Below are 16,814 nucleotides of genomic sequence, written 5' to 3'. Positions count from 1 at the left end.
AATTTTGTACGACTCAATTGAATTTGCGACGAGTGGTGGCCCAGTACCGTCCGTCAACCTCCAGACCATATCCTACTCCACTCTAACCGTGCTCTGGTCAGTCACATGGACTGGGGCCCACCATCAACGGCTTGTTTTTCGTGAAGTCAAAAAACATTGCCCGCACACTTAACCGTTGGGAGAGGCGAGATAACTGCAAAGTGATGGAAGGAACTCAAAAGAATAATCTCCATCACACACAGTAGCGTCCCTTTCTTTTGATACAGTGTCCCTCACTCTGGCTTTATATTTCATTTCTCTTTTGCCCCACATTGAAGGCAGTGGAGTATGCGCTCTAATATTCCCTTAACTTATTGTTAAAGGGTTCCATTCTCTACTGCTAGCCAGCCGGAGATCATGAGTTCCTGCAAATTCTTGTTTTAACACCGCAACATTACTAACATGTGCTTCTGCTTGCTTTGCTAGGTAAAAAGAAAAAGGCTCACTGCAGGTTGACTACCGTCCATCCATCAAATTTTATGGCTTCTACTGATTTGGGCCCCTTTGCGCCCCAGATTTCAAGCAAAGTGAAAAGGAGTTGACAGTTATTCTGTAGGGATGGGATATGATAGTATAAATTCCCTCCTAAAGCTCTCGTCTCTGCACCAATAAATCTGGGTTTGTTGTTCCTTTGCGTTTCATTGCTTTCTTGGTTAGTTTATTTCGTTAGTATGAGGCGGACAGTTGGACTTCAATGGCCGCTTGTGCCCAATGTCTGTGTAAATGTAACTGCATTTTGCTTTGTATTGTTGTTGTTGTTTTCGTGCAAGGAAGCAGCGTTGGGTTTGGAACACACTGAGCTTAATAGAGATGACTTGGAATGGCGCCCTGCTACAGCCACCTGGTATGGCAGTCCAGATGGCGATGGCAGCGATGGTATATCGTGTATTTTTTGTTATGCTATTCTACATACTTCATTTGTGGAGTGACAACATCTCTCATACTATTTAACAATAATTCTTGTAACTCTTGTCGCAATGCAGGTGGGGCCTGCGGGTATGGCGGCCTTGTAGATCAGAAGCCTCTGCGAGCGAGAGTAGGGGCTGTAAGCCCCGTTTTATTCAAAGGCGGAGAGGGCTGTGGAGCGTGCTACAAGGTAACCAATGACTGCAAAAACTCAGACCAACAAAGGCCGTATGTGTTTTTTTAATTATTGTATCACCAAATTATTGTTGATTCATGGAAACTGCAGGTTAAGTGCATGGAGAAAGGCTTATGCTCCGAGAAACCTGTAACTGTGGTGATTACTGACGAATGCCCAGGAGGATACTGTGCGTTCGGTAGAACACATTTTGATCTGAGTGGAGCTGCGTTTGGTCGTATGGCCACCAATGGAAAAACCCCAGCGCTTCTCAACACTGGAGAGCTCCCAATTCTTTACAGACGGTATAACACACACGAAACCTAACATGGGCAGATCACATTTAGTAATTTTGATATTCCTGGTTTTCAATGTATGTTGTGATGTTATTTATTGCAGGACATTGTGCGAATATCCGGGGAAGAATATAACTTTCCATGTGACCGAAGGCTCCACTGCCTATTGGTTCTCCATACTCATCGAATACGAAGACGGAGATGGCGATGTGGGAGCCATGCATCTAAAACAGGTGTGTGTGTGTGCAGGACCCCTGTGATTCGAACGTCAAACGTTGATAATTCTGCTGTTAAATTCCTAACTTGAATACGAATTAAAAACACAGGCGGATTCAGATGCGTGGATGGAAATGAATCATGTTTGGGGAGCCAATTGGTGTCTATTGGGAGGCACTCCATTGAAGGCGCCATTCTGTGTGCGAGTGACAACGCTGACGAGCAAACGAACGTTGTCTGCGAGGAACGTGATTCCCGATCACTGGTATCCTAACGCCACTTACAAAGCGCGCCTCAATTTCGAGGACTAGCCCCCCAGGATTTAACGTCCCTTGTTTCATCATTTTTTTATTCTTTTAATGTGTAAAATTCAAGGTCTGTAAGTATCAACCGCCCAGAGCTTCCAGACATCTCTGAAATGTGCAGGTGGTGTCGGGATGGTAGCTCTAGAAACTGGCATCCCGTTCAGGAGAACAAATGTCATTTAGTGTATGTATATTTATTATTAATTGTACGCGTGGCGGAGTGAAACCTGACATTTAAGCAATGATAATCTTTGTGGACAAATGTGTATAGAGGAGCCCAAAATAATAGGTATTTTAGTGTAAGCATAACGGGTTCATCAATTTATTTCGCGGGCGGTAATATTTATGAATTCATTATATGTAGATTTATTATTCTATAATGGTGAGCCTACTCGTATAGAGTTTGTAATATTTTTTTGGAGTAGTCTAACAAAGCAGAGGAATTGTCTGGTTTCCGGTGCCACCCGGAAAAACCTCCATCTTCGGCCACCGGCAATTCTTCCGCCCTCCGCCACTCTACGCAAGCTCTGCCCAGCTCTACCACCGCAAGCTCCGCCACCTTCTGCATTAACTACGTCTGACAGGAGCCCCGACTTCCATCACTGTCGTGCCACCGTGAATTAATTCACATTTCAATTCGAATTCCGGTTTTTCGTGGGCTGCTCCTGACCAATTCGACCCGGCACTCTGCAGCTCCCTCCCCTGCAGTTCACCAGAACAGGCGGAAAACTCACAGAACGGGCTCGACTCGCACCTGCAGCGCACCAGAACAACGAAAAACTCACTCCGACGCTCTGCAGCTCACCGCCTGCACCACCCAGGCGACAAACATGCAGGTTCAACACGTCGAACCCACTCCCTTGTTAGACTACTCCTGACAAATATATTCTTATTCATCTCGGACTCTATCAATTAGGACCACCTGCTGTCTTCGACCACCTTCTGCAACATCATGTGAGGATAAATGGAAACCGCTGCTTTCAATTCCCAAACTCATCAACACCAAAAAAAATGGCATAATAACAGTAGAGACCACTTCCATCATTTTGAAAGTGCTATAGAAACTATGAAGTAGTAGGAGGGTTGTTGATAACCTACTCTGTCCTTGTGCTCTGTGCTCTAAAAATACATAAGTGTTAGCAATAGTATGATACTAAGGAGTGGCAGAAATATGTGTTCCAAAAGCATATAAAATATAGTATACCCTTTCAGAAAACCTAGCTGTAATAGTACAGAAACATCTCAGAGCCCAGCCCGCTGGCTTTCTTTGATCCACCCATAGCCAGAAATTCTAGGAACAGACGACTTATATTGGATTAATGATAACTACAAGAAACTAGCCATTGTCGCCTTGTTTGATTCCTCTCACATAGAAAGAAGTTAGTGCATGTTAACTTCAGGTGCTTATTCCTAGATGATCTAAGGGGTCAATTACAATTAACTAATGTTTACTATTTAGTAGTAAAGCTTCTCTTCTGTGTAAAAATACGAGAGTAAATTGTGTGGGCTGCCAGCTTAAAAATGCTGAAAGTACATAGAAAACAACTCAAAAAATACCTAGCTAGGCATGCAAACCAATGCAAAACTATGCTGAAAACTATTAATTGCCATGTAAAACAGAGTTGATGGCAAATATTATTTGTTGAAACTTGAAGGTTGATGTTATGGTTGGTCATTTGATGACAATGATATAACTACTAGATGATTGATGCTATATGTGTATTGAATGGTTAATAGTTTAATGATGATCATTAATCCAATAAATGATTTTTTTTTGGACCCTCGCAATATATGATGGTTGGTTTTTTAATTTGAACTCCATATATATGAATTCACTGTCCTCTTCAAATACACTTAAAAATGCCTATTATCTGCCAAAACTGGTGATGTGGATGCATTAGAGTACATGCATCGCTTCAGAGTAACAATTTAATCGAAGTCTACAAAAAATAAGAAACAACATAATGAAATCATGTTTTGTATGATGCTTTGTCAATTTTGCTCAATGCTTAAAGAAGCGTAAGTAAATTCCCCCTCCTGGCATGCCTGAGAAGGAAGAGTAGGAAATTTTGAATTTATAAAGAAAATGCATGCTTCTTTAGATATTAAGATGGACAGGATTATGAGGATCCCCTATCCCCCAATTGTAATAGAAAAGTTGTTCCAAATGTTGTTGATGAAGTTCAACCCTTAACAAGTGTAGTGTGAAGGAACCATTCATGTAGAGTGGCTGAATAAGTTTCTTGTGATGTTATATGACAAATGGCTTTTCTGTCACACATAAGGCACATACATGAATCATGCTTTGCTTAGACAATGCTCCGTTAGTCTAGGGTTATGTGGTTTTTGGTGTATGGACAGTTGGTAAGGATAAATATTTTTAGAGTTTGCAAGCAATTCCAATAAAGTGGTGATTGCTAGATGTGTTTTTTGCAGAATAGTTTCCAGTATTGAAAGTGTTGCAGTGTAAATGAACACAAATTATCTACTTTTTTGAATTATATATGATTGAAAAACATGTTGAGTATTAGGAAATAGATAATTGTCTACTTGTTTAACATGAATTTATTGTTATTTTATTTTTCAGGTTTTTGAAGTGTAAAAAATGGTGCAAAAGTGGCGTTTATGCATTGAAGTGTCTTGCTTTCCAAATCCAAGTCTATCAGTTATTAAATTCGTCCTTTACAATATGGCAACAAATCATTTATTTCATGGAAAGAGAGAAGTGCCTGGAATGACGACAAACAATGAGGCATATTACGTTGCCCTTGTTGAAGGGCTAAAAGAGGCAAAACAACATGATGTCAATGATATTGAAGTCTTCACCAACCCAAAGTTGATATGTAATCAGATGAAAGGCATCTATCGGGTTCGGAAGGAAAATTTACAACCTCTTCATAAGGAAGCAATAAATTGGAGTTTTCAATTTCAACATTTTACCATCAATCGCTCTGCAGATATTGAAAAGATGTCCACTGATATAATGTCCAGAGCATTTTTAAGCACATATGTAGATGTCAAATATGACATAGCATCACCATCCACTGCAACAGAAATCATTGATCACCATCAATATAGATCCCCATTATGCGAATGGGTTGTTGTTATCATTTTTCTGGAGTCTATCATAGCATGGTTCTTTCACTAAAGAAGAAGCTGTTAATGTTTTATTTTTCCCCAACATGCAATGATTACGTTTTTTTGTATGGGAGACAAATTTATGGACAAATGTTATATATTCCATGTACATGGACAAATGTATTTTGAGAAAAGTAACTGGTTCATGGTTTTGTGATTATCATTAATACATTATGGTGTTGTCTAATCCTTCCAAACACCTTCTCAGATCTTTAATTCTGGAGAGATATTGATATGCTATGTGATTTGTTCGTTGGTTGTTGATCAGTGATGAAAGGTTTCTTTACTATGTTTATAAGGAATTTATTCTTAATAACACTATTATTCCTCAATCACCCAGTCACTCTTCCCGTCTCCACCTTGGATTTCATCCCAATAGTTTTCCCAGATCACAACTCTATTTTGGCTTGACTTCTCTGTATTTCAGATCTTGTGCTTGTGGATTTATCATGATAGTCAGGACCTAGTCTTTTTAAATCAAAGGAAATCTTGCTCATGCTGAGTGTGTCATAAGTAATAAAATATCAATATTTCTCCAAGAAATCACATCCATCATGATGGTCTACTATGCTAAATCTCCCATGTGACCACTCCACTTCCTCCAAATCTTGCACTAGTTTTTCCTCTACAAAGGGATTCTTAGATAAAAACTAGAAAATATGCAGTTGGTGTTCTGGCTGTTCTTGTAAGAGAGCTAAGAGGATTACTTGCAATTAGCGACAAGAAATAGTACAAGAAACAAACTTCTACATTTTCTGTCGAGAATAGAAATTTGTTTAGATCCTTTGCATTATTTTATAAAATGTGGATAAATATAGGGTAGTTCTGGTGTTTTGACATTGCTGTAAATTATGTCTGAGCTTAAAGAACTTAAATTTTCAAAATTTCTATAAGGATATTAGAGGCATCTTCATAAGCATCACTTTGTTTGTGATAAAATAAGCTCTCACATCACAAACACCAAAGAGTGCACACGATTACATTCAATGATACAACTGGTCCTTTCCGAAAAATGTCCAAGCCATGTAGTTCCGAAGATCGTAAATGTTTAACCAAGATGGCAAAAAGTTTATTAAAGAACTTCAAAAATATAATTCTCACTTTGTTATTGTCAAATTAGATTTTCCATTCAAAATAAAAAATTCAGGTATTGTTGAAAGTAATCAAATCCTTTATGCGATCTTTAGAAACCTGAAAATCAATTTGTCTAATGCTGTCCATATTGTTAATAATTTTGATATGATGTGATAGTTATCAGATCTTATGTTTTACAAGATACCAAAAGTTTCATGACAGGATTAAGAAAGTGCATCATATATAGCTTCTATTTATATTTCAACCATTCTTCTCATAATAAGGAATGAAAACAATTAAGAGAGAGTAAAGGAAGAAGAATCAAGGGCAACACTAATTTTGTTGTTCATTCTCAAACTATTTGTGAGAAAGTGAAACTAATAGTGAACAAAAACCATAAGCATTATGGGTAACACAAATTCTTCCATCATGATCTAAGCGATATAAATATTAACACCACAAGCATGATTAATGATAAAACCGTTTCAATGATAGTCCAAGCCATACAAAGTTAATTACTATTTCAGAGAGACATCAACAGGTACTTCATTCATGCAATGATTGCATAGCAAACACTAACTTAACAACTTATTACACATGCAAGATTGTATTGCAATCATTAAATATTACAAACTAGTAAACCATCTTATTTCAGATGCTTAGAGATCATTCTAACCTCCCTCAAAATTCCGTTTATAGCCAAAAACTTACCTTTAATAAATATGACAGATATGACAATAATAAACATGAACAATCTGACCAGTGCAAGCCACACAACTCCATACTGCCCTATAAAATGCAAGCAACGATCATGCAAATGCAAAACTATTGCAATATCCAATGACTGTAGTGGAGCAATCTTAATTGCTTTTATGTCAGAGGCCACATTCTGATGCATTGGTTCAATTTGTTACAAGTACACAAGAGCACCATTAATTCCAATTTATTGCAGGTACAAAATACCGTTAGGTCTAGACAGCCCAAATGTAGCAGTAGCAGTCTCATGGCTGCAGTCTAGAAATTCCACTCTGAGGAAGAGGAAAACTCAATTAGTGCATCCATAACTTCATGAATTATGGTTCCAGTGCCTATGGAATCCCAGGTGATTTTCCAGTATAATTGCTGAAGGAATAACTTTTCAGCCAGGTCCTCTTCCTCTTTCCAGTTCAGTTGCTTGAAGTTTCAGCCATTTCGGATGAGTAGATTTAATGATTCTACTCTTAGGTCTGATATTCCGATATGATTTCGAAGGGTATCTGTATGTTATTTCATCGATAATAGTTGTATGTTTGATTCTTCAGAATATTCACAAATTCTAATATGTAACAGTTGATGGGTTTCATGTGGAGGAAGCCTTTTTTCTCCCTTGATTAAAATGCGATAAGTAAGTAGTCTTCCAAAGTCCTTCACCAGCTGGGTGGCAAAGACAAATTTTAATTGAAAAAAACTTTTTATTAATATTTGTGTTCCTTTAATATTTTAATATTTGAAACATGTTACTCTCTGTTATTTGCAATATTAATTGCAATGTTGTGGCAATATGTGTTGTAGAGACATATGTGAATATGCCTCTATGTTTCAATTTTTGCATTATTTATAGTTTTTTTAATATTTGTATTTAAAGGTGAGCATGTGGTTTTAATTTTTTTCCCTTAAAATGGCCTTCTTTCAGGGTTACATCCGTGGCTGTACTAGAAATATCAAATATCCCTTCTACTGCATTGACAGTCTTATGAAGCTTTCAAGTATTCATGGTCTTTCTTGGAGAGAAACTGCATGTTGATTTCCTAAGTATTGTCATGTTAGTTATGGTGAGTATTTTGATATGCCTAAGTTAACCCTCTCTCACTAAGTTTCTCACAGTGAGAGTGCTGTGTGGTGGGTAGATCTCCAGCTGACAAAAATAGAGACAAAAATATTTGTAGCATATAACACTATATCCTGTTCTCTTTGATTATAATTTTCCCTGCAACTACTTGTAGTCCCTCTTTGATGATGCGGCTGCTGTCATATTTTGGTCTCTAAAGACATCAGTGTCAGTAACAGGCTGAAATGAATTTGCAACTTATTTTAAATGATCACCCAAAGTCCTAAAGAAATCTTGTGCAGCTATCCTCTGCCATTCATCCAACTGATTAACAATCTAGAATCCCTAAACACCTGTAGCTAAGAAACATTGTTGTTCAGAGCACATTTGAGCAGAAACCTTAATGTCATGAATTCTTCATAGTTGTTCTAGCTCCCAATCCTGCAATCGTCTCAACAATTTGATTTCCAGACAGATGCAAATTACTCACAATAGTGCCTTTTTCTGAGGTTCCATCAAAGAATTCCTAAAATTGTATTTTATTGATTACCAAATAAATGATACTACGTGTTACAAAATGCCATGGATTTTAGACAACTGAAAGGTATGCTTAGTCGACTGAGCCATACAAAGTTGAATAGCAAAAGCCTTCTTCAAACTTTATGAGAATAAAAGTGTAAACAATGTATCTATATAGAAATTGGGAGCGAAATCCTATCTTTGTATTCATTTTAGGAGAATTGTGCATATAATAAACTTTATAGGAACAATATTCAACTTTAGATTCAGTCACTATACTAACTCACACTGCAGAAAGTTATATGGAATCTTTGCAACATAGAAAGGTGTCTAGCCAATCTATCTCTCGGAGCTCACTGCCTACTCCCTACTTCTCTGCTCTCATTAACCTCTCTCACCAGTCTATACTCTGCAGCTATTCTCCCACCATCTTTTTCATCTCTCAGACAACTAATTGTATCTCCGAGGCCTTTATTTCTCTCTCGTGCTATTAAAAAAATCAATCTATAAGTGCCTGGACTATATAGGCTTTGGCCATTTCCTTAATCTAATTTTCCCTCCTGGATATGTTCTTTAGTCTCCAACTATTCCACTATTCATCCTCTTCCACTTATGTTGGCTATCATGGTCGTCATGAACCTCCATCTGCCTCTCTGTTTTGATTTAACAAACTCCTATTTGATGATTAGTTATGTTTCCAACAATTGTCATCAACCATTAGGTGTCTCATATGTTAGCATAGACCTGAGTAGGCATTCAACTACATTCCAATTGACTGAGATCCTATGACCTCTAACGTAGCTCATCTAACCTGTTAATGCAGACCAGAGTGCATACATCAATTTTGGTGCATACTTCTGAATATTACAATTCACGATAGAACTATTTGGTACTTGGAAAATTTTCAGAGCCCCAATAACTTCCAAACTCCTTGTTTGGAGCAACTTTACATTGAATTCTACCAAGGATTCTCCTGCATCGATAACAATATGGATTGGAGATGAAAAATTGATTCCATCCACTTGCTCACCTTCGATGAATGAAGGCCATCCAAAGTTAAAAAGCATTCACTGGCATTTTGTAAACCTTAGCTACTCTTTGAGTTTGGTACCATTCCCTGACTAAGAACTACCATGCCCTCTAGTGACAATGCAATGGATTCATCATATTAAATGCATAAAACTGGAGAAGAAAGTGTCTCAAGAAAGGAGCAACCATTTAATGAGCTAATTGTATACCATTTCCTAGGTTTATTCACTCCCAACATGTAGGAAGTGTTCATGAATTATTCTCTATTTAAGATGTTTGTGATCTTTATTACGGTACTGTTGTGAGCTTCTTAGGAATAGGAACTGAAAAAACATTCTAGGGTTTTATATTTACTAAAAGAGCTTTGGTACTAGATACAACCACCTTTGCAGTTCTTGGTCTTCATCTGCACCCTTTGTTTGTCACATCAAGTGAACAGAGTGGAATTTGTTTTATCAACACATTCTACAAGAGGCCTGCCAACAGCTTTCTTGGTTGCTGACATTCTGAAATGCTAATTAAACCCTGGTTTAAATAAAATTATACTGTACTTGTATTCATTTCAGTTAAAACCTGTCGATTGCAGAACATTTTTATGTAAGAATTACTAAGATTGCAATTCAGTGGTTCCTAAGGCTTAATCTTAACTCTGAATTCAAATTTTGGTAGAATGTCTGCATATCAATCAATCAGGGACCTACGCTAACCTCTATGAAACTCAGACTAAAACTTCGTCATGGATGATTAATGAATAATAAAGCTTCTTCTTCATATTGAATCTATACTATTTTGTGCACTGTTGGCATTGGTGCATCATTTTAGATGCCCTCGTCTATTAAAACTATACTAAAATTTGATCCTGACATTCGAACCTCCACACAAAACATGATCAATAAATGGTATCATGCATATGTTAACCAAACATGCTGCCCCATGTTGATTATTATGGGAATGTTAGTGGGGTGTTGAACAGCGAGGGAATCTTCATCCTCTTATTGCTTATCTATTACATTCTTTGGTGAGGGGAGCAAAAATATTTATTCTGGCATAGGGACTTTTACCCCTTTCTTATTGTTCGCAGGAGAATTCATAAGATGAATAATATCATCAAACATTAGCACTGGAATATCTACAATTAAAGGTTTGTCACCGCTGATAGCAGATCTCCCTTGAGGGAGGGTTTGAATTCCTCGTTAATCATTTTTCCTTTATGATGAATTGGAAATTAGTGAATTTAATGTTTTGGAGTACTGAAGACAACATAATGGAAGACTCTGAAAAAGGACTTGTGATGCCAAACATGTCCTGCTTGATTTTCATTCAGTGAAAATAACCTGAAAGATTTTGTAGATATGAATTGGTATCAGGGAGTTCAAAATAATAAGGCTAAAGGCTTCCAATGTGGGTTGTGATTCAGAATGAAGATGGTGGCATGTTAGGGCACCCAGTGGTTCAATTTCCCTAAAGACATGGATAATCAGTTGGGGCTAGGTGCATGTCTTGGGTGATTTTGAAGAAGAGAACCTCCTACAATCCTACGAAGCTAATCATATATAGTTACGAGGCGTTTCAAACATTCTGGTCAATCAGTGTCATAGTAACTTTTGTTGAGTGAGGCTGGATTCAGTTTTTGCAATTAGAGGTTTTTGCTTTTTTCTTAGGGAATTTGCTTCTGGTCCATCAGTGTTATGATAAATTCTGTTGGGGGAGATTTTGAATTCTATTTTTGCAATGAAATTATGTATTATTGTATGGAGTGGAAGAGAGGGCATGTTCTATTTTTTTTTGGCTTTTGGTAAATGCTTCTAGACCCTAGGGCAACTGCACTTGAAGCATACTGATATTTCTTGATGGTGTCTCATTGTTGAGGTCAAACATTATTGAGGCTAACTTATTCTTGGTGTATGATACTAAGGAAATTGCACAGATTCATTTGCCTATTTTTCTCCATTAAAGTTTCTCAACAATGAATCTTGTTAACTTTCGATAAACAAATTATAGAACAATAAATCACAAATATAACCTTGTACCACATCCATGAAGGAAACCTTTTGTGAAAAAACTATATGCAAATTACCTTTCAAGTATTTGCAAGTTTTTTCGTCACAGAGGTCAAGTCAAACTCAGTTGGCAGAACATCCAGTTCTGTAGCAATCCAAGTTATAAAATTGTTATTTCAACATGGAGTTTTTAATACACAAGCTTCACTTTTTCTTCTCATGAATAAGGAGCAGTTAATGTTAATGCCTAGTGCTATTTGAGATGTATCAGTAAAAGATTACTAGGTCATACCATGTCCTCTCGTTTGATGTTGTTGCAAGTTGCGAAGTAAAAGTTTTAGATCTAACAGAAAATGATTAGCTACTGTGACAGACTGTAAAGTATAGCTCCAAATATGTGAGAGTTCGTGTTCATAACTTTACAGACAATGAAAGTCTCTTGTTCAGTGACTGTTCAATTAAATAGCATGCTTACTTTCTCCAGATTTTTACTCTTCATGTGTTTTTCTGCTATTAGTTATCTGGCACTGGCATAGGTTACCGGAGTGCATAATTACTAAGTCATTCAGTGGCTCACGATATTTCTCACAATTTTCGAACATAGCTCTCTTGAAAGAGAAGACTTTTCTTGTCAAAATTTTATGTGAAATTCTAGTTTTTTTTCTAACTTCTTGAGTGAGGTGAATATATTGAATATTCCCATCCAAAATGAATTAAATCTATTACCAACTAAACCTTGGCTCTTGCACTCTAGAGTATATAGTCCATAGTGTGCAAATCCATTACTGAAGCCCTGCAAATTCAGTTGAGGAAGGAGTGGCAGAATGAGCACAAGATGGGAGAAATATTGGTGAAGAATTTATTAGGTGGTTAGAAGCACTGGATGCTAGATTGTAGCATGGTGATTTTGAAGAGGGACAAGAGAACCATGGAGCTCAAGTCAGGGTAATTGATGTTGAGAAATGTAGCTCAGACAAGAACTTCCTGCACAAGCTTCAGTATGAATGCCGAGTGAGTGGTTTTAGACATTATGAGGAATGATGCAGAGGAAAAGATGACATAGTGAGACCTACAACAGAGAGCAGCAGAATCTACATAATCCCAATCCTGCAATTGTCTCAACAATTTGATTTCCAGGCAGATGCAAATTACTCACAATAGTTCCTTTTTATGAGGTTCCATCAAAGAACTCCTAAACTTGTATTTTATTGATTACTAAATGGAGTGGAGTTGAACTTCAAAAGCTTAGAAATATAACAGATTTCTAGCAAAAAATTCACTACAATGGATTTCATTATATTCAATTTATTACAAAATGCTAGAACTGTTTCCTCAAGACCATGGAAACTGCCACAGTATTGAATAATACTTCCCTTGTGATTCCAGAGCATCATTTCATGTAATGATGCTTATACAAAAGGTAAATTAATCTAGCATAGCTTTATCACTTGCTGTACAACTGGAAGTCGGAAAACCATGGATTAGATAAAATACAAGCCTTCAACCATGACCATCACTTCCATGATGCGTTTTACAACAAAAAATATTTGTATAGATAAACATTGTGTGCTTGGCAAAAGACCCCATTGTGTGTTTGGATGAGAATTGCATGCTTGGAAAATACCACATTGTGTGCTTGGCTGACAATTTATGTCTTCCACATTGAGGTTCAATGCATGGACAATCCTGGTTGGAAGCAGAACTGTAGAAAAACCTAAAAAAAAAGAGCATCCACGTTAAAATTTTGAAAATTAATCAACACCATCATTATCCTAGCAGACCATAAACTATATGTGACCAGGAACATCAACACACATAAATACACGAGCACACAAGATCAAAATAAACACTTTCACCGAACACACAACTAAAAGATAACAACCAACATTGATTTGGGCAATAGGAAAGTTAACACTTTATCACAAACATAAAAGGATAGAACATCGTTCAGTGAATATCAACAAATCATGAAGAGGGCATGTTCAAAATAACATAACAATCTACTACGCTATCATATACTATTCCGTGAAGGCAAAATCAGCTTGATGAAGTCATGAAAATCCAACAAGATCTCTGACTAGAGGCAAGGAGTAAAAAATTCAACAACAAAAAACGCAATGATAAGGTTCAAATCTCATTGGCCTTTCACCATCTAACCATAAATTTATAAAGATGTAAAATATAAATATCTATAAATCTAATAAACATCGAACCATGAACATAGGTATGAGAACATAGTAACTACATGTTTAAGTATAAAAATCAAACATGTTGCATGAACATAAATAAGTAAAGAGATTCTATTTGACAGCCAGCATGATGGATAGGGAAAAAATAACAGCATGAGCATGAACAGATTATGAAAAAGGTATTTTCATAACAACATAACAATAGGAAAACATAAATATACTTATCATATGAAAAAGGGTCACCTGACGACACCATGAAAACCTAGCTTATCTATTCTTTGTGCATACCTCATTGATTCCTACTAGAGTTGAAGTCCTTCCATAGATGATCAGTCATGGTAGAAGATGATGCTTCTCCACTTATTCTATAGTTACCTAGAAAAGTGTCAAACATTATCACAAAGAAATTTTCTAGAGCATCAAGGTATATGTGCACACAATGAAAGAGTGTTAAATCTACCTGGCATGGTAGGTAAGTTTGGATGGTCTTGCATCTCCCTTTGGTCTTGGGTTATCACCATGGTTGGGGATTGTTGCATTGCTGTAAAAATAAACATACCACATGTTAAAGAATGGTGATGATTAAATACTTAAATCTAAAATGATGACTTTATTCAACACATGGAACTAACCTGGAGCCATAGACACGACATTATTTGATCGATGACGTCCTCTCTTATTGAGGTATTGAAACTCAAATGGTTCATATTTTGATGGATCAACATTTAAATCAATTTCCAAACCATTTTTTTTTCTGATGCTTCTTCTTTTCTTTGTGGGGCTAAGGAAACTCTTTTTCCTCTTCAAAGATGGATCAAGAGAACCCAATCCAGGTGTGATGTCAAAATCAGTAATGTGCAAATTATTGGCTTCATGCAACATTTTTTTAAGCATACCAATCAACTGGATTGTCTTCTTCAAAGTAGTAGGAGGGTTATCTAAAATGAGACGTGTATAGCTAAATAACTCTTCCCTTGCCAAATGAAGTGCCTTGGCATCTGCATCAACAACAGTTGTGGCCATAAGAGTAGGATCGACATCTGCATCATGGTTTTGAGGCTCTATATTGATCTCAGGTGGGTCATTGCATATGTTATCCTCTGCATGCTGATGAAGTAATGGATTTGAATTATCCGAGTGGAAATACAACCAATTAACCTTTATGGCATGCTTGCAAATGTTTCCACGGATAGACCATGGACATTCACACGTTATAAAATCCTTACGATACCAGGTGACAAGGTATTTTTTACCTTGATCTGTCTGACTTCTCACCCTATAAGCACGATTTATGCTCTCATGAGGACAACAATCAGTATCCATAATTTTTCTTGCTCGTTCCACTAATGATTCTAGTTGCTTTTCTCTCTTGTAGTTGTTTAGAAATACTTCTTCTTTTAAGATTTCCTTGAACCGATACAAGGTTCAACTGTTGTTAGTAGCATATGCAATAACCAATCCATCCTCCGGGCACATTTTTTCCTTCTATCAGATAGAAATGTTGTTTTTAGGTAACAATGGTATGACTCAACATCATTATTGGTCTCCTGATTTGCATGAGGAAACTCCCGACAACCTTTCACCCACATGCCTAATTGCAAATAGAACAATGTCAGTCTCACTATATCACCTTTAGAAAAGAAAAAAATGCATATAATATGAAAAAAATGTTTACCTACGAATCTTATCTCCAGTGACCCAATTCTTGTTGAAATAGTCTAAGAACTTCTCTTCATCTGCAAACTTGATAAAAAATTGATTGATTGCATTTTCCACTTCATAATTGAGAGTGTGTTTCATGATGAAACCTAACTCACTGAACATCTCCTTGGCTTTTATGGAACTAGTGGCCAACCAATTGACATTTTTCAACCAAGCCCTCCGTACATGCTAAACGCATAAGATCACATCACAACCTGTGATCCTCCTGCCATATTCAATGCATGTTAGTGTGGTATTTTTAGAAAAAATGCAAGTTTGGTTATATCATGACAATGTTAAAGTTACCTCAAGGCACTGATTTCAGCCAGTGCATCATCAACCATGAAAGCATTGATTTTCCAATCAGGATGGGTTTGGAAACACTTGCACATGAGCTGCTCCAGCCATATTGAAATATCATTTGATGTGTTTCGTGATGCCACGACCCAAGCAATAGGGACCCCGCTTTGTTTTTCATCAAATTCCACGAGTGTATACAACTGATACTCTCATTTTCAACGTTACATAAATTCAAATACAAGTAATTAAGTATTCTGAATGTATACAACTTAAATAAATATATTCAATAAATCATTGGCATCTGACTTACCCCTTATTTATTTGTGTTAAATGTTGAATCCATGGCTATTAGGCTATTGTGCGATAACTTGACCATTGTATCCAACATCCACTTTGTTTGAATCCCTATTATAAAAGGGACCTCCACACCATTGGGCTTTTGGTAAAAGAAAAAATCTTCTCGATGCTTTTGATACCAAAGGTTTACACTCATTTCATCCTTTTTGTGAAGTTGATAATTTCCCTTCGCCAACTTATTATAGATGTTTACAATATCTTTCCTGCATAAGAAGAAATATCTATCTCTTGCTGCCACATCGATGTCAACATGTCTTTTAATGTGGGTTCTATACACTACATCAATAGGCACTCCCAAAAAGAAACAACTCTCTACATATGCAACAACGTCCCTTGACAGCTTTGGCCTATGCAAGGCCCTGATCTCACCTGAAATGTCACATTGACCATGATAAGCCCAACCTTCCCTATCTTCATGTTCATATATATTGAAAGTTAATATTGCTCTATCAGGAAATTCATGCATAACTTTCACAATAAAGTGGCATTGGCAACCCCCCTTCTACACAAATGAGGTCCTTCGTTTAGCTGAAGGATTTCCTCTTTTGTCCTCTAGACCAAATGAACAATGATAACTACACAAAAAATTTAAATTGTTAGTACATACAAAGAAAGATAACCATGGTTTCAAAAGATCTAAACAATACATATTTTAAATACTCACATATCATATTGCAATGCAGCAATAGCTCTTTCTTCTGATTCTTTTTTTGTTTTTCGTATGAATTTACATGGAGCAATAGGATTTTCCTCCTCTCCTTTG

At 36.7% G+C, this 16,814-nt stretch overlaps 1 protein-coding gene across 1 annotated transcript; it reads left to right on the top strand.

The window, feature by feature from the left end:
* The first annotated feature begins 579 nt into the window (after positions 1-579).
* On the top strand, positions 580-2,113 carry LOC149151236 (expansin-B3-like). Its single transcript, XM_089439299.1, has 5 exons — positions 580-915; positions 1,023-1,135; positions 1,232-1,425; positions 1,520-1,649; positions 1,743-2,113. The coding sequence occupies exons 1-5, from the start codon at positions 711-713 to the stop codon at positions 1,941-1,943; spliced, it is 843 nt and encodes a 280-aa protein (XP_089295425.1). The 5' UTR covers positions 580-710; the 3' UTR covers positions 1,944-2,113.
* Positions 2,114-16,814: the final 14,701 nt, after the last annotated feature.

Source organism: Pinus tabuliformis, chromosome 9 (assembly GCF_031772625.1).
Source record: "Pinus tabuliformis cultivar Carrire ecotype Pingquan chromosome 9, CPIR1, whole genome shotgun sequence".
Taxonomy (NCBI): Eukaryota; Viridiplantae; Streptophyta; class Pinopsida; order Pinales; family Pinaceae; genus Pinus; species Pinus tabuliformis.
Note: the sequence above shows the minus strand (reverse complement) of the source record. Positions and strands in the feature narration are given on the sequence as shown.

What these genes read in the sequence shown, in the direction of transcription:
- LOC149151236 (XM_089439299.1), top strand. Translation starts at nt 711, where the DNA reads ATGAGGCGGACAGTTGGACTTCAATGGCCGCTTGTGCCCAATGTCTGT. An exon ending in AGATGGCGATGGCAGCGATG is followed by an intron (nt 916 to 1,022) that starts GTATATCGTGTA and finishes GTCGCAATGCAG; the next exon opens with GTGGGGCCTGCGGGTATGGC. An exon ending in GAGCCATGCATCTAAAACAG is followed by an intron (nt 1,650 to 1,742) that starts GTGTGTGTGTGT and finishes TTAAAAACACAG; the next exon opens with GCGGATTCAGATGCGTGGAT.